Source organism: Lichenostomus cassidix, chromosome 2, assembly GCF_008360975.1.
Source record: "Lichenostomus cassidix isolate B80296 chromosome 2, HeHo_3.0, whole genome shotgun sequence".
NCBI lineage: Eukaryota > Metazoa > Chordata > Aves > Passeriformes > Meliphagidae > Lichenostomus > Lichenostomus cassidix.
This window is the reverse complement of record NC_139482.1, coordinates 144,158,291-144,185,022: the sequence shown is the minus strand read 5'-3', so window position 1 is coordinate 144,185,022 and position 26,732 is coordinate 144,158,291. Positions and strand designations below refer to the sequence as shown.

The 26,732-nt window shown below is 39.3% G+C and overlaps 1 protein-coding gene and 1 long non-coding RNA gene across 2 annotated transcripts in view; one reads left to right on the top strand and one right to left on the bottom strand.

Moving 5' to 3' along the window:
* Nucleotides 1-1,462: 1,462 nt before the first annotated feature.
* Nucleotides 1,463-5,077, top strand: LOC146442444 (uncharacterized). The gene is made up of 3 exons (XR_014849604.1): nucleotides 1,463-1,496; nucleotides 3,675-3,734; nucleotides 4,956-5,077. It is a non-coding gene; the product is annotated as an uncharacterized LOC146442444 (long non-coding RNA).
* A 108-nt stretch (nucleotides 5,078-5,185) lies between these two features.
* The window catches only part of TG (thyroglobulin), a 148,188-nt gene continuing 126,641 nt past the window's right edge, over nucleotides 5,186-26,732 (bottom strand). Inside the window, exons 44-48 of the mRNA XM_085049856.1 lie at nucleotides 26,131-26,312; nucleotides 22,189-22,296; nucleotides 11,151-11,291; nucleotides 10,176-10,366; nucleotides 5,186-5,536 (exon numbers count right to left, since the gene is read on the bottom strand). Coding sequence (XP_084905982.1) covers nucleotides 5,424-5,536; nucleotides 10,176-10,366; nucleotides 11,151-11,291; nucleotides 22,189-22,296; nucleotides 26,131-26,312 — 735 coding nt within the window. The 3' untranslated portion in view covers nucleotides 5,186-5,423. The remainder of the gene's footprint in view (nucleotides 5,537-10,175; nucleotides 10,367-11,150; nucleotides 11,292-22,188; nucleotides 22,297-26,130; nucleotides 26,313-26,732) is intronic.

The window sequence follows — 26,732 nt, the reverse complement described above, 5'->3', positions numbered from 1 at the left end:
CTAGATATTCTTAAAGTATCAATCTTTTAAACAAAAGACTTTTCACTAAAAATTCATCCTTCTATTATTTAAAATTGACATATTTGAGCAATTGTGATTGCATAATGTAGAAGAATATCAAGTCTCTTGAACTTGGGCTCTCATTTCACTTAAAGTGACACATGCAGAGCAGATCACTGCTTTCAGTGGAACATATAAAATGCTGCTGTAAACTGATTGTGACTCCTCTGGATCCTTTCCGGAATTTAAAACAGGGATATGTGGGTCCCTTTGGAGCTGTGCACTACTTCTGTGTGTGAGACAGTATTTGTATGCTGACAATGGTCATGAAAAGTGCTGGCTGCCCCTGGAAACTGGCCACTGTTTTATTCACGTGAAACAAAAAATAAAAAAGGAAACTTTTTTTTATCAGTCTTGCTAAAGATCTCAGTCTTAACCAGGGAAGCTAAACAACAAGCTGAAGTCTCCCTTTGCGAGTCAATGAACTGCTGCCAATTGCAATGGTGCTTTTGTCTGCGGCCATCCGCTCATCATGAAAGGGAAAATTCTCCTAAATGAGCACTGGCTATTGCACAGATGTTGGGTGGGGTTTTCAAAGCCATAATGGGAACCGGGCATCCAAATTCCCTACAGGTTAGCAGGATCTGGCTTACAGAGCTCCTTAGTCAGCTTTGAAAAACAGCTGTAATGTTTAAAAATATCCAGTCCCATCTGACTTCGATCAGAGGTCTATAAGATACTATCAGTTTTATTGACTTGTGCTCACCAGACTCTCTGTAGAATAATTGTGTGAGAAGCAGGAAAGATAAACTCCTGAGGCATTGCCTCTCATGCCATGATAACAGAACATATAAGGAATAACAACAGCAAGAACAAGGAGGTCTCCTTAAACCAAGAAAATAACAGCTTCTCTAACGATTCAAAATCTGTGCTGTGAAACACAGCGTTCTCCACACCAGTCATACATCAGCCTCTCAAAGAGTGAGTGGATTTCTCAGGAATCCTGATGGAAAACTGTCTTAATTGTCCTTGAGGGCACATGAACTCTCAGCTGAAGTTCACTGAGTTTTAGCCAATGCTGGAACCAAAGGGTCTTTCCTGGGCAGCTGGAGAACCAGGAGAAGGAGCAAACATCATCATACCCAAAGGCCATGCTAGAGCATTCACATCTGCAGGGACAGGAAGTAGTCAACCCTCAGCTTTGGGCCAGATCAACCTCAGATAAAAACAGAAAAAAATAGAAAAAGTTGAAAGCCCTGACTATCCCACTTCCGATTAACCAAATTCTCTCACACCTGAAACTTATATAAAATCCCAGCCAGGCTGGTGTCTGTGTTTCAAAGACCAAATGAGAACCATGTGGAAGATCTTTGGCTTTGTGAGCATGTTGGTTTTTTTTTTAGCTTCACACAGGGAGGAGCAACAGTCCATAAATATATAATTACTACAATATATGCCACTGCTATAGAGTTTAGCTGGAGCAAGTTAGAGCAAATGTGAGTATTTATGTAATATATAACATTGACTGTGATGCTGCTATGGTGAAAGACTGAGTCCTTAATTTTAGCCAAGGGAATTATATGATGTGGGAAATAGCAGGATGACAACTGCGATGTTCCAGCTCTGTGTGTCAAGTGCTTATGAAAACAATCAACGTTCCAGCATTGCCATTTAGTCAGTTGTTTTCTTTCCAACTCTGCATGGTGAAATATTTCTAATGCTCCACATTTTTTCTCTATTGCCTAATATCTCCTGTGCAAAAGAATCAAGCAAAGTGCTGTAGGTTAGACATTCAAGTATTAAAAGCAACACATACAGAAAGGTTCTGATGGCTTGTCTTTCAAAAAGTTCAGATTAAATAACCTAAATGATATTAACTTGACTTGCCTGTGTGTGTGCTCATAGGAACTTTCAACGAATGCTTGACTTCCAAAAAAATTATAGCCATTTCCAGTAGGAAGGAGGAAAGCATGGCTCTAGTCATCGTGCTGCTGTGTATTGCTTCACTACCAGATCTCTGCAGTCTTTGGTATTTCAGTTTAAAGAGCAATGACCTAAATAGTCTGGGAATGTATTTTTCTTACTAGGAATTGTATGTGGGAGCAGACTTAGCCTCTCAGTATCACTAAGGCTAAAGTTTCCTGACCTCTGTCAGTCAGTCCACACGTATGCTTTTCTAATTAAATCTCCTGTTGGATTTGAGCAGGATATTTCTAGCAGTGTGGTTCCCCATGAGAAAGAGGAGTAAAGTCAGGAAGGTGATGAGACTCACAGCCTAAGAGACTGCATCACTTGTGCTGCTGCAAAAGTGATTTCAGAACTCAAATGTGTTTGAGCTTAAGGACACAGGATGGAAGATGTGGGAAGAGGAGGAAATGTGGAATTTGAGGAACACAAAGGCTTGTGAGACTGCATTTGTCTGCGTCAAAATGTACCTTGACAGAAGGAAGTTTAAAGAGGTATGGAGAGGGAGCAGGACTAGCTTAAGGGAAGAATAGAGTGCAGAGAACTGGGGAAGAATATTTTCAGGCTTTTTTAAAGGAGGAAACAAACAGTGGGCTATAGAAAAGAGGCTTCTGGAAAACCTGGAGAGAGACAGAACAGTCTAAAGAGCTGCATCCACTGTAACAGGGTGGGCAGGGCAATCAGTCACTTATAAAGTGAAGATGTTTTACAAAAATTCCAAACTTGAAGAGTCTCTTTTACCAAACTGACAGTTGAGCTGAATATCTCAGGTGGGGTGACTGAAAAGCCCAGTCAGACCTGTCAATCTACCAATCCTACCAGATGGCCAAGACTGTAATTAGGAGGCTACAAGGCTAAGTTTCTGTATTCCTAGCTCAAAATGAAAACCTTTTTTCAAATTCCAGAAACATCTCTGGGCTCAAGGTGGAGCTGAATAGTGAGTGGGCAAAGATTATATGTTTGGTTTTCATGAACACAAGTCAGTGCTGTATCCTTTTAAATCTGCCCTCTGTTTAGCAGTTCCATGGGCAGCAGAATAATACTGGAGTTGCTGTGTGCAACAATTAGCTCTCAAATATGTTTAATTTTTTGTATTTTCTGCTTTATGATATTGTGATACAGAAGATAGTAAGTTCACAGTACTATTAAAGGAACCCTGGTGAACTGAGCATTTTCCTGTCAGAGTTATTGAACTTGTTGGAGGTGTTTGTTTCTTAGGATTTGATGGTTTAGAAGTCAATTGAATTAATTACTTTTTGGGAATGAAACCATCAAAGCTGGTATACAGAGAATGGAAAAAATTATTCAGTTGCATTTCTATTTATAAATATTCACCTATAAAAATAATAACTAAAAGCATATGTTTGTAGTTAACTAGAATTTAAGTGATTGAGGTATCATATTTGATATTCTAGAATTTGTTAAAAGAACAGCCTTTTAACATCTCTTTAACAGGAGCTATGGGATATTGTGTTGGTTCATCAAAACTTTTAATTTCATGGCACAGTTTTTCCCAAAGTGATTGTTTACTCAGTGTAATAACACATCCTGGCATACAGCTATACCAAGCCATTTCTCCACAAACAAATGCCCATTTTAGCATCAGTATTTCACAGTATATCACAGGGATTTGGCTGGTGTTCTGAAGAATTTGACTTTTTTCTTTTTTTTCTTTTTTTTCTGTATTTCTTTGCTTTTTTTTTTTTTAGAGTACTATGCAGAAACAAAGAATGTTAGCTGGGAGAAGATGACAGTGTCAGGATTGCAAGGTCAGAGGACTAGTTTAGAGATCAAAGTGGCTTAAATACCTTTGGATGACATAATGAATTTGTTCAATGGATGAAGATGGACTTTCCACATTTATTGAGGATATATATAGATGATATAGATATAGATATAGATATAGATATATAAATAAAATAATGAAGATGCACAGGACTATTATGTCAAGCTAAGAAGGGCCAGAATGCTTCTATTATTGAAATTATATTGCTGAAAATATGCACGACTGCATATATGGAAACATGCAAAATGAGACTTTTTACTAAAATAAGATGTTTGGCAAGGTGCATTAAGTTTTAAATAGAATCTATTAGACATTGATTTCAAGGAGCTCAAAAGAGGGGAAAGTAAACCCAGTCTTGCCCCAGGAATCACGGCTGCTGTATCTACAGTTACTGCAATGAAAACATCCTCTGTTGAGATATATGTTTAAGATCTGGGCTTTTTAAAAGGTTCTTAAGTAGTTTGTTTTTTTCCTTTACCAGTTAGCTAGTTTAGGTAAAGTGAATTATGGAAAATATAGTTTGAGTTCTCCATCTTTACTCTTTTATTTTCAGCCAGTTAACAAGCTTCTTGATTCTGCCAATCCTTTTACTTTTTATTCAACAGGATGTAAGTATAAGAACTATGAGTGTTACACAGCTTTTCTTGTGTCTTGGTAAAACCTTTGGAAATCTGGCTACATGGAGGACAGCAGTAGGTGCTCATGTACTGGCAAAGGGCTCAAGCACCAAAAAAACCTTCTGAGTTGTTTTACTAAATCGTTTCTGGACTGCACAAGAAATTTGTGTCCTACTGGGCAACCTTGATTTTACTTTTCATGAAGTTTCATGGACATGTGTGTGATACACTGTCAGCTGAAGATTATCCACAAATTATGCCAGTAATGAATTAACAACCTGACCTAAAATACCTTCAGAGCCATTAGAGATATACTATGATTTCCCTTACACTTCCAAAACTACTGTCTATCTCAACTTCTTCTTAAAAATATAAATGTTCCAAGGACAGTGTTATCTAAGCTGTAATTAACGTATTCATTGTATTATCTCTGCTGTGTGCTCTGCCTTACCCAAACGGTCTTGTGCATCATTTCACAGGGGACCATGAGCTGAATATAGCATGTGCATGTGCCTGACTTCATGTGAACACACTCAATGCATACTCTTGATTCCCTTCTTATACTGCTTTTCCTTCCCATTTTCGAGATTTTTTTAGTTTTCTCCAGAATGCCAAACCAGGCTCTCACTCCTATCAGCACCTTGTGAGAAGATGAGTAATAAAAAATCACAAAGCAGACATGACATCTAACAAATCTGAGCCTCATCAGTGAGGGACTTCTAAGTGTTTTAATGTATGTCCTTTTCTGGCTGGTGGTACAATGTTCCGCTGGCATTTGCGTAGTTGCAAGAAATAAAGACCAAGAGTATTTGTTTCGGTTTTACAGTTTTTATTGATACTTTATTTTTTTTTTTTCAAATTACAGTCTCTTTTGATTTAAAACAATAGTTGTAGTGGTTATTTTGTGCTATATTCACTAATTTTGTTGAAAACTTCTTTATTGAAAGGTCTACTTTACTAGTTGAGAAAGTGAAGGAAGTGTTGCTCATCTGGTGTGAGGTGGTTGTGTCGATGCAGAGCTGTGTGACAAAGCCACCTCACAGCCCTGGGATGCTCTATCTGCTGTAAGCCACCTCATCCCCCGGCAGCTGGCTCTCCAGGGAGGGAACTGCACTGGTTGCTTCACCAGGGCTGTCTTCTGCAGATGGCTCTCCACCACTTGCACTTCCTGAAAAGACAATATAATTAAGATTAAAATAGGTGTCATGTCTTTGAGGCAGCAAGATACAAGGGGAGCACTTTGTCAATGACACTTAAAAGCCTTTTACGCAGCTATGAATGTTCAGGAGACTATTTTTCTCAGTTTGCAGTCCATTTGCAAGATGCATTTGCAAGAGGCAGATCACCTCATGGTAATGAAGTATTGTGCTTTAAATAACTGCCATTGGAATACATAATAGTTTTTTCTTCCCTACCAGGTAGGATGCATGGGGAATATTAATTTTTTGTCTGTCTGTAATACATAAAGCTCCAAGCACCCACCTCCAATAGATCTTTTCTCTGTTATCTATTACCTTCTATGATTACAGTCTTCAACCCTATTTCAGTGATGCAGTTGCCTCAACACCACCAAACTGTGTCAAGAAAGTCTACTGAGGGTGTTTATTTAATGTCTCATAGCCAGAATGCTCTCATTGCTGCACAGATGTTCCATATACTAAAAGGAATCTTTTTTCTACTTCAGATTTCCAAAAAGAAGGTGTGAATATAAAGGATAAAAGATGAATGTTAACCACAACATTCCTGATTCAGTTCTGATTCAAGTCAGAACTGTGAACACTCTTGCTTTGTTTGGACTCTTGTTTGGCTACACATGGCATCCCAGAGCTCATGGAAAAGGCTCCAGCTTTGCTACCTGTTGAGTTTTCTACAGATTGAGTCCAATCTGTCCAACTTGGGCACATAAAATACGCCTAAAAGTCGAATTTTAGGCACATGTGTTAGACAGACAAGATTTCACTTTGAGACACTCAAAGATATCTCTTTCTCCTCAGCTGCAAGACTGCTGAGAGAGGCACTTCAGGAGGATTGGTTCTGTTTAGATACCAATTAGAGGAGTAAGAGATGTAGACTGAATCCAACTCCACCTGCTTGGGATGCAGTGAAAGGTCCCTTACAAAGAGACTCACTGTTAGGCTCACAGTCCACCACACCATGTAAGGAGAATGTTAGCATTCAGACATCTGTCTGCATATGCATAAACATTCTGAACTCCTGTTTTTAACTGAATTTCAAGTTATTAACACATTCCCTGGAAAAAGCCATCCACAGCTCTTTTTTTCCACAATTGCCACTCTTCTTGTTTCTCATTTTGATGTTTCCCATGGAAACCGTCATAATTCAAAATATTAAGCAAGTCTTTGAAGAGCAACCAGGGGAGCTCCATTTACTAAATCCAAACCTCTCCAAGCACCATCACTTTTATAATTCCCCAAGTAAACTGCTCCCCAAAATGTCAGCTTTACAAAACTGGTCTCCAACGAAACTTCAAGATATTTTTAGTTCATCTGTAATGAAAGAGATTCAAACTTCTCTCCATAGTTTGTAAAGGCACTGCCAGCAAACATGATGATGAATCATTGCTTTTATGACTTGATTTTAAAAAAGAATATATCTTCAAATACAACAACATACATTCCAATTATGTTCCAGGAACAAATGATAGATTCTGTCATTAAATATTGTGGTCTGATCACAAAATGAAACACCAACTTGGACAGTATTTTTACCAAATAGAAAGAAAAGTACAGGTAACAATTAAGATGGATGTATAAACAACAGCTTCTAGATCCAGCAGTGAATAGCCTAAAAGACATCTAAGATCTGAACATCCAAAAACTGAAATTTATGAGTTTAGCCTAAACCACAGCAAGGAATACCTGAGTTTTTTGTTGGACTGAGATATTGAGCATTGTCATCACCTATTTCACATTTCTAAGCTAATATATTTCCCATGGCAGTATACAAAGGATCAAGTAAAATTTTTGAAATGCCAGTTCCAGTTATATTTTATGATCATTGGTTTGTCCAGTTCTTCTCCATTTTATTGAACTATGTTTGGGTTATTTATTATAGATCACAGATGATATATGAAGCTGAAAAAATACTGATTTCAAGGAAAAGATGAGATAGAAAAAATGGGATTCATCACAGTTGGTTGAGATTGCATCATACTAGACCCTGTACATCTTTGTACTGAGATATGAAAACTAGAATGCTTCATTTTCCAGGCTTCTTGCTGCCACACTTCGAAATTCCATCTACTTGGCATGAGGCCACAAACTGCAATCCATGACAACAATCCAAGTACACTATCATGAAGATTTATAATTATTGAAAGGCAGGAAAGTGTTAGAGTGGATCTAAGAGTAGCTGGAGGATAAATAGATCCCCCTCATGAGGGAAGTACAAGGTACAACATCTAAAAAATGGTTTGCAGTATTCTCTCAAATCTAGTGTTCAGCTCTGCCAGATCCCACAGGACAGCCTGACTGCATCCAGGAACAGAGTCTGGAGCAGTCAAGGAGCAACAGAGGTGCAGTGCTTCAGTTCTGAGGGGTGCAAGGAGACACATCAACAAGGTAACAGTATGATGTGTAGGGATTTAATTCCTGCAGAATCCAATTTTTGGGAGCAACGCAAGTGATGAATTTGCACTGATGGACTGACACTGCTTTGGCATGAATTTCAGCACAACATCCTCTCAAAACGAAATTGAGGGTGTTCAGCCATCACCACCTGAGTTTTATGCAGTCTTTCTAGCTGAACTGATGAACATTACGAATTGTTTTTCATAAGGAGCTGGGCTCAGATTATTATCAGGAGACTCATAGGACATGTCTCTATAAGTTACCACCCCAGGCTGAGGGGTCTGCAGCAGAAAGGGGTTTGATGTGGTGTCTATTTAAATTGTATGAGAAATTTTAATATTCCAGGGTAAGAACAGATTAAAAAGGACTGTCAAAGCAAAGTGTCAAGCCAACATTGCTGTGAGATGGAATTTAGCAGAAGTTATCCATGCAACTGCATTACCATGGTGCTGAGGCCAAGCAAGTACTGCCTTCAAGAGCCAGATGGGTTCTGCTTGAAGATTAACATGTGCTTTTGACATGGACTTTTTAAAGCTTTTCTTGACAATCCATGCTCCATAAATTTCACAATTTATGGCTTGTTTTCAAAAATTTTACTCAACTTTGTGAACTCTTCAAGTGTGTTTTTCTCTCCCGCCCTCTATTTTGATGTTTAACATTCAAGTATTTGGTTTTGGCCACTGACAAAGGCAGGATGTTGAGCTAGACAGATCATTGGACTAACCCTCACATGAATGCTGTGTTTTTATGCCAGTTTGGATAGTTTTAAATCTTCTCTGTGTCAAAAAAAATATGCCCTTGTGGATATTTTCCCACCTTTTGGGGGAATTTCCATAGGTGCTGGGAATAGTCTCTGTCCGTGGTGCTTGGTCAGCAGTCATTCCACCAGACCTGTGACTTCAGCTCAGGCTGGCATTACACAGCCACAGTGCTGTGAGATGAGGTCCAAAAAGATCTAGAAGTTATTGCCAGGACTGTTTAACCATCCGAATCAAGCTTTAAAAATCAGCAATATCTCAATCAGCACAAAGCCATTGGAGAGCTCAAAGTATCCCCTCTGAACTTGAAAGACATTAAGGGATACCAGGAAACTGATGAAAAGGCTAACAACAACATCTTGGCTCTGTTTTGGAAGAAAGACCATGAGTAAAGATTAAGGCTGTCTATTGAACAAGAGAATTGATGCTCTGTGCTTGCATCAGAACCACCAACTTGATGGTTCTGAGACATTTTAGTTTTGTGTCGCTCAAACATCAGCCTCAGCCCATTTGAGATTGTGTCAGGCATAGACAGCCTGGGTAGCTTGGTGTCTTGGAAAGCACATTTTGTTCTCAGAAATTCAACAGCCCCCAAAGCAGAGAGAGCCTGAACTGTGTTCACTGTGAAGATGAATCCTAAGGACATAAAAAACACATGCAAACTTGCAGGCCTCCAAGAACAATTCAAAACATCTCTGCCTGCCAAAAAGGGATGGTTTTGTTTTCTTTGCTTTAGGCTATCCATATTTATTTACAAGATACACAGATACGAAGTGGAGTCAATTTACTAGAATAAATTCAGGACAGGCAGCAGATTGAAATCTCAGCAGAGTTGGTTTTACTGTCCTAAGCAGTAAGAAAAATTGAAGGACCCTCCTAGCTGCAATGAAAGTTATGGCATATATAAAAGGAGACATACAAGGGGCATAATCAGCACAGCTATAAAAAAAGTCAAAGAATCTTAGCTAGTGAGAAGTCAAAGCATGCAGGACCCATAATGAGATATAACTAAAGCCTTAGCTGCAACTTTACAGTGGACAGAAATTATTTGTGCTCCTCCTAAGCCACAGAAAACTTAACATTCTCATGATAGGTGATTCCAGTAGACAAAAGAGGCCTGTAATCCCAGCCTTCCAGTTTATTCAAAGTCTATATTATGACTGTAAATAGAGACCAAATTATTAGAAGATAGGGCTTTGTCATATCTTCTTTCATCATAACAGAAAAATTTCTCTAGCTAGTTAAACTCCAGCACCATTAAATTTTATTATACATTATCTGTTGTAAAGTAAATTTGTTTATTGTTACATTCTTAATTATATTCCCCAGATGTTATATACCCAAGATGTTTAATTTGTGAAAAGTGTTTTTCCACATTGATGTAACAGCACTACAATGAAATGAAAACATTAAGCAGAGAATTTAGGGTTTATTTAAAGTCAGGAAACATTCTTCTCACCTGTGGATGCTTTCAGCCTTCTGATATAATCAGACCAAAAGGAACAGTCTGCTTTTTTCAGTCCCTTAAGTGTTGGCAAAGAAACAGTGAATTCCTTGTAGTTATCCCCATCATCACTTGACAGATACATAGGCCAGGCAGGCATCACCCCCAACATTCTTCTTGAGAAACTGTGGGGGTAGTTTGGATTTCTAAGGGAGTGGGAGAAATTATCATTAGAAAAGAATGATGTGAACAGTAAAATGATAAGAAGATTGGCTGGGTCAGGGAAGCATCCAGTCCCTCTGACCAGCAGGGTTCAAATTCAGTCCAGATTCTTGAATCATTCATGGTACCTCATCTGATAGTAACATTTTAGTCTGGTTCACTTCCTAATGAACAGGTACACAGAAGCTGTATAGACACAGGCCTGTGAACATCCTCAACAGCCCTCAATCCCAATCCAACCCAAGATACTGTAAAAAGCACATAAAGTCACTGTTCCCACCATTCCCACACTAGGTTTCCAGAGATACTCCTCATTCTCAAGCATGGCTGCAGCATAGTAGCTCAGAAAGACATTCCCTGAGTAGTTGATAAAGGGTGCACTGTGTCTTCTCATGCTTTCCCTTTTCTTCTGGGAAAAAGAGAACTCTTAGCCAAGAGATTTCAGAATTGGGGTCCTAGAACTAAGCTCTGGAAACAATACCAAGGCCTTTGAAGCTCAGATGTACTTTAGTAGAATTTGCAGCTGGTCCATGGAGATAAAATGTCCATTCCTCCTAGCTAAGTCTCACATTCTAAATCTTTGGTGTTTGCTCTGCTTGATAACTTGGCCAAGGCTTTCCAACCATGTGGACCAAATTCCTCTGTAGGTTTACAAGTTGCAGAGGAAATGGAAAATCATTGAGTGAAGGCAGGGTCTGGACTGACTACACTCCCTGTAATTCTCACCATCTCCCCAGTCACAGCAAATCTTAAGTATCACACACTTACCCAGAGTTTATGAAATTGGAGACATACTGCATAATCTGCAAGGAAAGGCCCTTTTCTTCCTCAGTATATTGTTCTTCATATTTTGGGTAGAATGGCAGACCAAATGCATACTGAACATCCAGCAGGAGCTCCTGACCTGAGCTAAAGCAAATATTTATAGAAAGATAATTAAAACCATCATTTATTTATTTGTGGAAGAAAGGGAAATAAATTAATTCAGAGAATAAAGCAAAGTTGTAAATAATTAATGACCATTAATTAGAGTGTGGTGAGCTGTGGGAATTTTTTCAAACCAAAACATAAAAGAAGAGCAAGTAATAACAAGGAGAAATTGCCATTGTTAATGCAGGGTCTTTAACATTTGTTACAAAAGGAAACTGTGGGAGGCATTAGGGCACATATTCTAAATTAACTGGGTGTACAAGAGAGAGTGATAGAGGGAGAAAGTCACTTGGCTATTCCTTAAATGCCTCTTAAGTTTTGGACAGATTTTCACTGAAATTAAATTCAGAAAGTGGAAGCAAGTGGTGACATGGATTCTGGCAGCAACAACGGAAGGTTAATTATGGCTTATTTCACAGACTTGGAATAAAATTCTGGCCTTTCTTAGCAGAAATTGGAGTTTTTCCATTGACTTCATTGTGGCCAGGATTCTGGATAAGAAAAGATGTAATAGGAGATGTTTATGAAGATTTCTCTTAGACATAGTTTTAATCTAATTTCTCTGCTGGCTGGGTGGTTTTGGTTCATACACTCTGTTCTCCCCACGTTTTATATGGCAGACAAGTCAAAACAGCTTGAGATAATCACCTAGATCAGATTTAAGAAAGAACAACTGCTGTGTAGTTCCATGTAATACTTAGCACATATTATAAGGAATATTTCAACAATTCAGAGACCAGAGGGGCCAGGTAAGACCACAACACTTGCAGGACCTAACAGCAAAGGTTACACACCTCAGCCTCATCAAGTCCTGCAGAAAAACAGTGGCCAACTTCTACTATTAAAATTCTAACTAAACTATGTTCTACACATAGCTTTGAACCACAGCTCAGTAGGAGATATTTCTGGCCTGGTCCAACTGCGTTTTCCATATCCCACATTTAGACAAAGGTCTTATTGACTTGGTTTAATGCTGCATGAAGGCAGACAGCATCAGGGGACCTGGGAGAAGGAACAGATGTCTGTGAGGCAAGAATAAACAAATCCCAGATCCACTCAACAAGATTTCATCTGCAGTGGCTTTTGTCAAAAGGTAGCACAACTGAAACTATTTTATCTTTGGACATGAAATGCAGCAGCACTGGTATGACCTTGCTGCTGCCTCCAATGCAACAAGGAGTGTAGTTCAAACCATTATGGGCAGGTGGTCTGAAAGCAAGATGACTGCTTTACATTTTATGAGTGGTGGCACCAAAGCTGCTATTTTGAAAAGCAAACACACAGCCCTCTAAATGAAATACATCTTTGGTTGTGTTTTCCTTAGTCTTATCATAATACCTCAGTAATACTTTGCATCTGGAAAGTGAATTATTCACAGATTATTCACCAAAAAAATGTAGAACTGAAACAAGATTAAAGCATATTTTTCTTCCCCAAATGTTTATAGAAGGATTAAGCAAGATCAGAGTTTAATAATTTTGCCTTAAAAATAATTTGCTTGGCCCAGTAAATAACAGCAATTTCTAGTGTCAGTATTGCAGCAAAGGTACAATATACTTAAAGAGGCAATTTTCTTGGCACAGAAGAGTCACTTTTGATCAGATTAGAAGACATGAAATTAGTTGAGGTGCAATGAAGAGACAAATGTACCCATTTAGGGAAGGCATAGCAGAGATGAACTTAGCTGTGAAGCTAAAACAAGTCAGCTGTGACTTGGGGTTTCTCCCCAGATGAGATTTTGTTGTCAGCCCTCATGTTTCTAGACATGAAAACTGTGAAGGTCACAGCCCAGACTAAAAATTCAGCAGTCTCATAAATAGGGAATTTATTTGATTTGAAGTTATTTGTATGACTGTTATGGGTTTGATACAGAGACATAAAGTGGTACAAAATAAATACAATTTCATGGACTGCTTTCAGTATTTATGGTGGATGAGAAAGAAAAGATGAGGATGAGAAAAAAACCCTTAAGCTCAAGAGGAGAAAGAGGCACATATATAAATGCACAGAATAGCAGGAAAGACAATTGGGAAACATCTAGATGGCAGCTGAATGGAAATTATGAGGAAAACATTTCTGTCTCCTTCCTCAAACTCTGATGATAGAATCATAGAATCACAGAGTGGTTTGGGTCAGAAGGGACCAGAGGGGAGTGAAAAATGGCCAGAAAGACCAAAACAACGATTTTGGAGTCTTGTAGGAGATCTGAGCATACTCAAAGTAGCACCAGGTAGTGACACTGTTTTCACTAGAAGAAAAGTGGAGTGAGAGAAAGGAAGGAATTAGAAATAAGTATTTAGAGCTTTGCTGTTGTATACTACCAGCTCTGAAGGGAGGTTTTTATTTCCTGAGCTGCTCCAAACTGCACTCCCAGCATACCATGCAAGTTCTCAACAGCAGCAGCTCTAAATGGGGATGTGAAGGTCCTACAAGTGGTGGACTTCAGAGTTTGATAAAGTTTGATAAAAGGGAGGACTGCAGACACAAAGGCAAAAGGGTTTGTAAGGAAACCAAATAACTTTCCTCTACACAAGTCCCTTTTCAAGGAACAGATCTGTTATTTTAATAAGAGCAGTGAATGTAATTATGTGAATGTAATTATGTGAAATCTTGGCTTTGCTGACTTCACAGGAGTAGTACTTTGTGCAAAGGTGTTGCTTCAGTTATTCTCTGTATAGCTTTACTTTCTAAGATGTCAATATTTTTAAAAACAGATTCACAGCTCTTATTTGGCAGACCAGTCAGCTGAGCCGTGGGGAAGTTAGAAGCCAGATCCTACAACTTTGTTCACACTACAATGAGCTCTCCAGGGGGAATTCTTACTTCACCTCAGAAGGAGGTGCTACTGGAGTTCAGTTTACAGAAAAACAGATGGTAAAATCGGAAACCTTGTGACATTCATAACCAACAATTTAACAGAAGACCCTGAAACTTCATTTACTGGGGACTTTCATTATCCAGTGCCAAGCCATTTAACTGGGAAGGTACAGGTTCTGAGAAAATATTTCTTAAACCGAAGATGGAGTTTCCATTCAAATTTCCAAGTAGGAAAGAGAGAAAGGGATTACTTAGCCATCAGATACTCCACTGCTCTCTCTATGGAGCTGTGGCTGCTTTCACAGACAGAGAACTGGTTCAACAGGGAAGAATAAAAGAGAGTAGATCAGAATTTAGAACAAAACCACCCAGGTTATGGTTGATTTGGTTTAAATTTTGGTTCCAAATCAAACAGAGCATAGATGTAAACCCCTATGTCCAAGAGCTGAAGTTAACATCTTTATCACAAGATTATGGAACAGAAAAAAAACAAGCCAAGACAAATAAAAAAACCCAAACAAAAGACAGACAAAAACCCCCAAACCAAACTGTCTCACCACCACCACCACCACAACCCAGAAATCCTCGAAAATTTTGTTTGCAAAATGGAATTGTCATTACTGTCCATCTGTAATCAGGGCAGTCAGAACAGAAGTATATAATCTGGCAGACTACCATGCTATTCTATGTTAGGACTGAATGCAAAAATCAGAACTAGGGCTGCAGGGACCTCACAAAATGATCCATAGTAAATTAGGACATATATCTCATTTTGAACCTTGTCCTTGTTCTAGGTCTGGCTAATTATTTCATACTGGAAACTCATTTTGATGATTAATGACTTACTCTAGCCTAATATATCTCTTTTTTTGCCTTTCATTTAAAAATAGTCCTTACTCTCCTTTCCAAGTAATTTCAATTAATCTCAAAGCATTTTGAGTCACAGCTTCTATTCTTAGTTGCCTTAGTGCAGTTTTTGGGTTTTTTTTAAATCTCCACACATTGATGGAAGCCAACGTAAATTAGCTCAAAATTGTAATGATATCCTATACAATATCAAAACACCAAATTTCCCACTGCTATTCAATCATTTAAATTTTAAAATAACAAGAGAAATATAACTAGCTAGAGTTCAGCCAGAATTACCAGTGATCATCTGAGAAATGCAGAAGGAATATTGAACTCAAACTCATGTCAGTCACCAAACCCAGCAGATGTTGGCAATCTGTGATAGATTGGTGACATAAGAAAACCATTTATCCTTTACTATAAACTTTTATAAGAATAACTGCTCATTCTAACAATTCTGTGAAAGATTTTGTGTTAGAGAGGGGATCATGGCTTTGAGTTCTCAGCCTCACAATCAAGGCCCTGTTCAGTATCTCATAAGCACGGACAGGTCTATCACTAGAAAAGTAAAAAAAAAAAGCCTTTCCAGTGTCACTTGGCTTTGGTGAGAACAGGTTATTTACATGCTGAATGAGTTGAATAGCACAGGTGAAACACAGACTCGTGGGTGGCTAATAAACTTCCTACTGATTTGAGCTGAAATAGGATTTCATAACAACCCTGTCCCTGGAGAAGAAGATATGATTTACACAAAATGTGCCACTGCCTGTGTGCTCTTCTGGCCACATTCTGTGCTCATTTTCAAAAAATGGATTTTAAATTATTTTTTGCAAGAATTATTGGAAATATTAAATATGATTATTTGCACCCATCTGAATCTTCACAGTAATACCAGCAGATTTCTCCAGAGTATATTTGCAGATCAAGTATCCTGAACTGTGAATAGTTTCATCATCTCATCCATGTCATGGGAGAGAAGCAGCCTACCAACCCTGCACTTTGCCTGAACTGAAATATTCATTTTGATGTCAAGCAAAATAATTTAAGAAATTATATACAGACACGCATTTTATAACAGGAAATGGTATGTGATTGCAGGGAGAAAAAAATAATCAAAGGATAGCTGGATATTTATAGAAATTCAGTGAGCCAATGGGAGGCCTGGTGTGACCTCTGCAGTTCTAGGGATGCATTTGGCTCATTGTGTCTCTCATTATGAACTCCTGCCAAACAAATGGGGGAAAGGATGTGAAAAACAGATGAACAGTTTTCTTCTTTTCAGGAAAATCAGGGCATATGGAAAAACCTTAACTCCTAACAGGATTAAACTGCAAAGTTTATCCACCTTTGTACCAAAAAAGGTCCTATAGATACATGTGACTTGCAAAAGTGCTCTGGAGTTTGCTGTGTCTTTTCCACTTACGTTACTCCCAATACACACAATGTTCCACTTTGCATTATAGCTGTGCCAATTAAAGAAAATAAAACTGAAGTAGCAGATAGTAAATTCAATAGCCTGAAACCTCATATTAACTGAAAAAAAAATATAGATCTTAAGGCAGGAAGAAAGAAAGTACTTTAATCAGCTTTTCAGAACTCCTAAAGAACAGATTACACAATTCTGTCAGGGAATTACTGTATTTAAGATCCAGTAATAGGCATGCTGACACTTGATTGGACTTTTGGGAGACAGAAATTAATGAATTTGTTCCGTATGGCTACTCCTAAGCTGAATGAATGGATAAATTTCCAGAAAAAGGTGATGAGTACATCTAAAGACTCCAGAGCACTAAGGAAAGCATGGTGCTCAATATGTATGGTCTTTGTGCTTATTTTCTACATTACATTTGATGGCAGCTCCCTGTCCCAGTGCAGCACATGCAATTCCAAAGTTGCTTTGTACTTTCCTGAGTCTTTTAGCTGAATTTTGGTTCATTTAAAGCTGTTTTCTGCATTTTCTGGTCTTGGTTCTTTGCCTTGGCGTATTTATGGCTAATTTACAAGGTCTTAAAAAATCTACTGAATTACAAAGGCCTCTAAACTACTTCATGGGAAGAAAAAACCAAATTGTCCAGACCCCAAACCTTTAGAAATAGAGAAACTTTGCAAAGGCTTAAGAATTTTCTTGATGTGGCTGTATCAGTGGGACAGTGTTTTCATAGCTGCAGCTGGCACAATGCAATGGGATAAAGCCAGAGGAATGAGAGGCACTTCCAAAACAACAACTTTAGGAGATGACTGGGCATAGAGATTTACAGAGCACAATGACAAGCTGTTGTTGCAGCAAGTGGATGTAGCTACCTAAGGTAATTGTGGTGCTTTCCCAGCTATGGAGAAATGTGCATCTTGTCCTTGTCATCATCCCACTGGTAATTTATTTGTCCTCTGTGTTTAGATAATTTTCTTTGAAGTCCAGAGACAACCTCCTGTCTGCTTGCACACCCAGTTCAGACTCTGTTCCCCAACCTGGGGGGTATTGGTCCTCATGGACCAGGAGGAGAGCATCAAGTGGACAGCAAGTGGGTGAATGGGTTAAAGGACAGGGATATGATATAATTGTTGTGAAATCAAAAGAGTAGAAAAATCTCCCTTAATTAAAGAGATATTAAGTATGGCCAGAATTCCTGCAGCATCCATAATAAACAGAAACCAAGAATACTTCACATAGTTGAATGGCTTTATACACAAACATTTTTTGTTTTATCAGTCAGGAGTTCTCGCCTTCAGTTACGGTAATCTTAAGAAGTGTCATCAAAACCCAGCCAACTATGTGAGCCTTGGCACAGAGCAGCCTCTTGACAACTCACATCAATGTACACAAGAGTACATAGTCAGAAGGTAAAGACAGCCTCAAATAAAATTACTCAAAAAAAGACAGGACCTCATTAATCTTGGGTGAGTCTGTCCCATGCACAATTGAGAAAAGCTTTTATGACAATTAGTATGGTCGTGTTAATGACTAGAATATAAAGCCTCATTAAGTCTCAGTTTAGACAGTTTCAGTGACAATTATGCTTTTCCATCCTGCTGCAGCTGATGATCTGGCCGCCTCAGCTGACAGGGCACTGATTTTTAACCACCACCTTTAAGACAGAACATTTGGCACCACAGTGTTTTACTGGCATGGCAAGCAGTGCTTCCTCATATAATATGCAAAAATCACCCAGAAACCTCTTGAAGGGTTAACAAGGCAAACCTTTATACAGTTAATAATACTATCCTTGTCAAAGCATACTTCTCCTATCACACTTTTCTTTACCATAACTAAAGCTATTCTCCAGCCCTCCCCACTAATCCTAGGCAGTGCTGAGCAATTACATTCCTCCTACATTGTTTAGAATAAATGTTTACTCCAAGGCCTAAGTGTTCTCAAAGAAAGAGTGAGAAAATGGCAGCTGGGTCATGTATATATTTTTACCATGGATTATTAATGTGGGAGTTGGCTCCTCATTCAAATGGGAACTGAAGACTAAAGCAGACATGGTGTCATGCCAAGCTCAGAAGAATGCTACCACGTGGAAGGAGATATTATTTTGCTCTCTGCAAGATCCATTCATCTATACAAAAACTGTCAGTTCATGGTTTTATGTGATTTTCCACATATGTCACAGACATCAGTTTAGAGTAGGCTTTGTAACCCTACCCCTGTATCTATGCATGATTGAATGTGTGTGTGTGTACATTTTAGAAACATCCATTTGAAAGATAAACTTTGGCTAATTGACTTTTACTGGTAAAAATTCCTCCCTGTTTAATAATTTTTTGTCTATTTTGCATCATTGTGGTTGAGTCTTTCTTTACTGGCTGACTTCTCCCTCCCTCTTGTTTATCTTACTGTTAGTTATTAAGTGACTTCTCCTTGTGAAACAAGAGGAAATACCAGTATTTTTTCATCCCTGCATCTTAAATATCCTTTCTGTTATGCATTTTGGGAGACACATAAAGTAGGAGAGAGGTGACAACGTAGAAATTGAAGAATGTGCTATATGGTGCCTTATCTTAATTAGTGAATGCCTGTTTCCCCAGCCAGAATATTTTGTCCAAGAGTAAACAGTCTTCTATTGTTGTAGTTATCTGAACATTATTTTAATGTACTCTTTCCAATACTCCTGTGAGATAGCCACTAGCAATTATTATAGATTATGTATAATTGTATTATCATCATATTTATGATACAGATTGCAAACACAAAGAGAGAAGGTTCCATCTCCTGTGTAAACTGATTTCTTAAGAACAACTCAGACACCAAAGTAAAAAAACCCTCATTATTTTACCTTTTATGTTACCCTATGGACATAATACTATAAAAATTCCCATTTTTACAAGTGAAGGTTTATATCTCAGCAAACTGGTTGAGAAATCACTACTCTGTCAAAAGCCTATGAGTGATCAGGAATGTCTAATGAGGTTTTCCTCCAGCTACAATGCACGAGGGGAATCTAATCCAGTGTGTGCACTCACAGAATATCCTGTACACAGCTACTGTGTGCAAATCATACTTTGCTTATTGCATTCATTTATACGAAGAAAGGGCTGTAACAGGGTTCTTCTATTCAGGCATTTAGTAGAATGTTTGCAGGGCTCCAGACTCCATTCTCACTTCTGCTGAGCAAGTTCAAATGCACACATCCTGCCTTCCAGCCTAAGCTGTAGGTTATTTGGCAGAGTATTTGCCTCTGCTCTTCCTCCTAGGAGTCACAGTTTTCAAAGAAGAATTTGAGAGCTGTCAGTACTCAATTCCAGTGGTTACAGAAGTCCCTTGGAAGTTGGGGACACAGTTCCCAGATCTTTGCCCAAGATTAGTTTATATATTCTACTGGAAGGCTGTTTTATGGACATCAGTTGTTTTAGTCTGGTAAAACAAATTGCCAGTAATATTCACAAACACTGTGTTTTGTTGGTTTCAGATTCCTGATGGTGTCCTAGATTTTAAGAGTTAAAGCCACTCTCCCATGTGAAGCTCCTTCCCTCAAGAGCATCACATCACTGGCAAGAGGGGACAGCCTGCAATGGAGGGGGGAATGCTCTAGGGAGGGTGACATGGCAAAACTGGGATGATGAATAAAGGAAGATTCATTTAGGAACAAAGAATGAATAACAATATTTAAACAAAATACTTGCAGTGTATTCAGCAGAGGACCTAGTGTGAGATCCCTTGGGAAAATGAGGGTATCACTTCATAATTAGCCACATTGTAGGGTCAAATGAGATCCTCTCATACACAGACAAGCTGAATTCTGCAACTTCTGCTTAAGTGCTTGCTTTGCAATATTAACACCATTTATTTTAATGGCACTTAAGGATAAATAATGATGAAAGGAATAAGAATGTCATGCAGCACACCAAGTTGGGCCTTTTCTCCTTGCAAGTGGCTTAACTTAAGGCAATTGAGCTTCTGCCTCACGTTTCTGCAAGCTTCAGACAGCATTCTGGCTTTGTTTGTTCTTTTAAAGAGGGTTGTGAAAAAGCAAACAAATAACTTTTGCACTAAAATTAAAGCAATTAGCTTAGAACACCAGTGTCAATACAAATATGACTAAAATGTGTAGCCACATGCTATGTAAACTATTGCTGCACCGGAGAGTGTGAGGAGAGCTAAAATAACATGAGCACAAGAGAAATCTTTAACAGGGCTTGATAGAAGAGAAAATTCTTATCAATTCAAAATCACTGCCTGAAAGCCAGCGAGTCTAAGCTGTATAAGTACTATTTAATCTACTTACAAATAAGATCTAATCGCAGACGACTGGGTCACTAGCATTCTCCACAGCAAGGGAAAACTTGCTAGCTCATTTGAGAACACATCTTTTCTTTTTGTGCGGCTGGATTTTTGGCATACCATAGCTCAGCCCTGTTTGGAGCCTTGTAAAAATCACTTATCTGGGCCTATCAGTGGCCAAATGGAGCACTGTGAACATTCCCGCTGGAGCTGCCAGAGAAACAACAGCTCCCCGAGGATTAACTTCTCCGTTAAAAAGAAAGCAAGCCTGTGTTACCACAGCATAATGGCCTTCATCTGTAACCTAGATCTGAGCTGGCTTCTTTCAAATGCTTTTTCACTGCGCTATCAGGAAGGGGAAAAACCTGTGCAGTTTGCAGGGAACTTCACAGGATCAAATGGTGCCAGCAGGAACCCACTGTCTCTCCCCTGAGCCCTTCTGGAGGAAGCCTGAGAAAAAGGAAAAGGCCTCAAAAATCCTTCCTAGAGAAGGTGAAGGGCAGTACAGGGAGCAGGGAACGAGCACTGCTTCCTCACATGGAAACAGCATGAGGATAAGCCTCCCTGTGTGCTTTGCTGCCCTGGGGTGTGGATCCAGGGGACAGGAGGGGCATTTTTTGGTCACTGAGCCTTGGAGTGCAGGAGCCACTGTGGTGAGTCACACTGCAGCCCAAAGTGCTGACCACTGCCTGCAAACATCACTGCCTGCAAACATCACTGCCTCTTCCTGACCTCTGCAAGGCTCTGGGTCTAGAAGAAAGCCAGGCAAGGTCACCTTAAAGGCCTCTGCCTACCAGATTGTTCTGTGCCCAACAAGACAGTGCAACTCCCACAGACATTCAGGCCTTTCTGCCTGAAATACAATACAGCTTGTCCTGCTGACAGTTTTTCAAGTAAGCTTCTAACATGAAGGACGACACAGAGCCTGAGTCCACAAATGCTTGTGTGCAAAAATATTTTCTTCCCATGAGACAGTCTGTCACCAGATCACCAGTCCCAGTGCTGGAGCAGGAAGGAATAAATCCCACAGCTCATCCACACTGTAGGCCAGTGGGTACAACCGAGCTTCAGCTGCATGGACCTCAAAAAAGCATTAAATTAATGTTATTAGAAGATGATAACCCATTTATCTTGCAAGCTGTGGACTCCTGATGACTTGGACCACATTCTGGCTCTTTGTGGGAAATTTATCAGATGCAGAGTAGGAATCTGGAAAGCTAACTTTGGAACTGGTCAAGGTAGGTAAGTTGGAAAGGGGAAACTCAATTTAGACATTTAATGGGAATTGCCTCAGTTCAGAAAAAGCATTCCTGTACAGTCAGAGAAATGATTTTTAGAGACCAATATTAGAGACCAATCCCTCCTTTGCTCATCTAAACTGTTTATTTGAGGTACCTACATATAATCATTTATTCCACAGCATGCCCAAGCAGTCAGCCCTGGTTTTACAAATACTAAATCCAAGAAACATAATAAAATATATCTCCTTACCTGCTCTGTGAGGAGCTTTCAGGTACGTGGTACATGAAGACATTTCCTTGAGAGGCAGCAGCCCAGTGACTTGCCATGTTAATGATGGGACATGTGATAAACTGGTCACTGATAAAAAAGGAGGAGCAGAGAACAGACACAGTTGCATAAAGGAAAAAAGGGAAGACCCTCCACAAGCAACAGACCTCTCTCTATCTTGATAATTTTCTTTAAATTTTCCAAAACAGTTCATATCTTTGCTTTCAAATCGACTAAGGGAAACCACATTTACCCTCTCAGAGACCACTACTGCTTAGAATTCAATAAAAGTGCTGCTTTTATGGAGTGTTGAACAACGATACTAAATAAACTAAATCTGACACATAAGAACTATCCTGGCAAAAAAAGCCCAATCCCACTTTATTCTAGTTTATAAGGGCTCATGCTTGTATAGTTTAAAGTTCTTTCTGGCACCACTAGGTTGCAATGGCATCTAATGAAAGATCTTATATATTTCCTGGGTTAAGGATCAATAATATAATTTCTGAATTTGTATCTGTGTGATTTCTTGGGTGAAGTTTCCAGAGCTGGAAGAGGTAAGAGACCACTTTTGAAGATAACCTGAAAGGCTCATCAATATGGAATTTCTGGTGCAATATGTCTGGGAGAGAAAGATTAACCAATAAGAGTGAAACGAGATAGTTAAATTATCAATTTAACACCAGATCTAAAAGGCACGAGTGAAGCCAATGTTTCCAAACCTCTCTGCCCTTCTTTGCCCCAAGGAGGGGCTGGAAGTTGGGGTGAACAGTAGCTGGAAGAAGCACAAGCTGTTCCAGAGGGGCAGGAGTTTATTATGTTATATCTCACTATGATTCTTCAAGACAATATTATATATCCACATATCACCACTGCCCATATCTCACGTGCCTGAGGACTCAGCACATGCTTTGGGCATTTCTATACCCTTACCTAGATGAGTGCACACAAACATATCTGCTGAGGAAGTGGGAGGTTTCAATTCCCACTTTAGTGAATCTGAAACAGGAGCTTCTCCTTCAGACTTGGTAGATTAAAAAAAAAATAAAACTGGTGCAAGACTGAACAGCATCAGAGAAGCATTAAAAACAAGTTGCTATTTTTAACTGGTATGGTTTGAAAGGGACTGTTTGGGCAGCTATCTTGGTTCAGCAGAGTTTATTTTAAGCTCATCTGTGAGACCACAAGCTTTGGGCTGATTGACCACAGGGCTCTTTGACAGTTATGGTTGACAACACCCATACAAAATAAAAATTACTGCTCTTCACATGCCTACCAGCATGGAGCTTTAGAGGAGCAGATGGTCTTTGAAAACTAGCGAGTCTGGGGAAAGCAATAGCTCTCAAGAAATGCTTTGGGATAGCTTGCACCATTCAAAACTAATTCTCAGTTGGTGCTATGGGGGGAAAAATCAGCTATTCTGAGGAAGTAAACAAAAAAAGCCTAAATACATAGGAACTGCAAGAATGAAAAGAAAATGAAACTAATTTTACACTTGGGAAAAAAATACCAGACAATTGCAGCTAAAACAAATTTAAAAGTGGAATTATTTTAAAACCACAAAATATGGACAATATATGTAGTTTATAACAATCACTTTTGTTGCTTTATCACACTTTGTAATCCTGTTAAAACTTTAGCAGTTAACTCCTGACACAAAACTTTTCTTGCCTTACACATCTATGCTGGTAGTAAGTTTTTTTGTAAAAAAGAAACAAAGCTAAGGAGAAAAATCTCAAAACCAAACCAACCAACCAAAGATCAAAAAACTCAGAACCAATCCCCTGTTTTCTCCACTGCATATGTGATACTGATATAGGTGACTCTCATTCTGTACCTACAGTTTCCCCTTGCTTTCTGCTGTAGCTGGAGTAATTTCCAAAGTGTTTAAAGCAAAGCATTATCATCAGATGTTGTGGTCTCACTGTTGATCCTTCTGCTTGCTCAAGAATGAGCCATTCACTTCTTTCTTTAGCGAAGGCATTTGCCTCACATTGTAAAGGAGAAGGTGATCCCTAGAGCCAGGAGGCTGCTGAGCCTGTGGAGCTGTTGGTTATCCCATTCCTGCTGGGAATGAGCAGTGTGCCAGCCCTTGCAGCTTTGCAAAAGTCAATGGTTGCAACACCCTGAGCCCTGGGCTGAATGTCAATGATCAATTGTGACAGTATAGCAGCTCCATACAGAGGGATCTCTGCGTGGGAAGAATGGTTACAATTTAAGTCCTACAGTGGTTTTCCATGGCTTAACACCTCACTGGTCTGACTAAGATCTCCACGGGTAACAGAGGTGATGGAAGGAGACTGAAGATGAGTTCTGGCTTTGATGCCCAAGAACCACAGTGCTTCCACATGTACTGCACAGAAGTAAAGGCAGTAATCCCAGATGTCAGTGATGGGAGGCCCATCCTGGGACAGGCTACAAGGGAGGACAAATGTGGCAAGATGTGTGAGTTGATAAATGGCACAAAGCTCAGCCCACAACCCTCTGGCTTGTTTACTCCATGACCTCAGTGCACAAGCACACCTGGACCACCCAGAAACTACTGTCCACTTTGGATCAGATGTTTCCAAGAGAGTCTTGGCTCCTGTTCATCTCCTGCTCTCTAAGGTTCCCCCAGAGCAACACTCTGCAGCTCTGATGGAGGAGCAAAAGGAAAATCCTGTCTCTGAGGTGTTGTAGAGAGGCTCACAGTGGGACAGAAAACTTAACACTGAGAGTACAGATACCAGGAGCTTGTAGCTATGATGTCTCAGTTCAGAACAGAGGTGAAACATCTTGGACAGGCCCATTAGGATTTAAGTCACTAGTTTATAAACCACATCACATTGGAAAAGTAAAGAGTTTTCATAATGAATCTGCTCATGAAGCAAAGACAGAAATAGGGAAAGAGTTTTTGATTCATTTCTGGAAAATTAAAAAACTTAAACATTCAGTCCCTGAGTTTGCTCAAAGGCAGGAAAACAGAAGTAAGAAAATTTCTCCTCAGTTTGCCTCCTTTCAGAAAAACTGAACCACCCCATCAATTTAAGATTTGTAACTGGCTGAAGCAAACTGCCCGTGGGGAAGACAGCAAACTCCAGTTTGCTCCCCAAAACCGTATCTTCCTTTTGGAGTCTTCTGAGTTACATCCAAGATTATGCAGAGTTACACTGCAGGTTTCTGACCTCTTCCAAGGGAATGATCCAAAACCTTAAGCAGTCTATGCAGTATTCCCTACTGACTTTAAATCCTTTTGAATCAATGCTCCAGTAATTCTGGAGCACAAGTCAAATGCAAAGCAGCTGAAGGAGCTAGGGGTGTTTAGCCTGGAGAAAAAGAGGCTCGGGGGGAGCTTTATTCCTCTCTACAACTGCCTGAAAAGAGGTTGTAGTGAGGTGAGGATTAGTTTCTTCTCCCAAGTAACAAGCAAGAGGAAATGGCTTCAAGTTGCACCTGACATTGTGAAGAAATACATTTTGCAGGTTTCCTAATTAAAAAAAAAAAGTAATTGATGAAATCAAAGTTTTCAACTTTGATCACCAAGGAAAAATGTCTGACTATATTTAGGGGACTGGGAATAAAAGGCAGTCTAATAATTCTACTGTCACAGGGATGAGACAACTCAAGGAACAGTTGATGCACAGTGTGCAAGCAACCCAGACATCTTTGACATGAAAGAGTACACAAAGGAAACATCAGTAGTCTGAACCCAATATACAGTTCTGGAAAGATATTTCAAACTTTTCACAAGGCATAAAAATCAATTCAATTTCTGCTTACCAATGACATTGGAAACCTCACAGAAAATGAAATCATATTCCCCATTTTCTGTTCATTTGCATAAGAATTTCTCAAGCTTTTCAGAATATAAATACACATTTGAGATAAGCAAAACAAGCCTTGCTCAGCCCAAATCACACAGCTGTGATAAGATGACTTTCTTACCGGGTGGCATTTTCCAACGCCCTGGAAAAGGATGAATAATCATCAGTTGAGTGTTCGAGGGAGTAATACCATGTAGCTGCATCTTCAATGAATGAGTTGGACTCTTCTCCTCCTAAAGAATTTTGCAGAGCCTGATAAAAGGCTGTTTTGCTGTTGGCTCTTCCTTGACTTTCTTCAAATTTCTGAGAAAAAAGTGCATACATGGAATTCAGAAACAAACCCAAAAGATAAACTTTTTAGTGGAACAATGTAGGCTCAGATCTCCCTCTGCTGGAACAAGTCCTCTCTGCTGTGATCTCTGATTCCCAGGGGATTGAGAAGGGGACAGTCCTACTTTTGCTTTCCCAAAACTGTCACCAACAAGGAATATTGGCTTCCTCTGGACATACTACAGGACAGAAACCCTTATCTAGTAAGTCCAAATCATAGCTACCAAGCTGTGCCAATGGATCTCTAATAGCACAGAAATCCTGCTGGCTCTCACAGAAGTAGTTCCCAGGCATAGTTCTTCACTGCCTGTGTGTCCAATTCTGTCTTTCTGATGATCTCTCTGAAGAAAAACTAGAGGGGAGAGAGGGAGATACTGATCTTTTCCTTTGAAA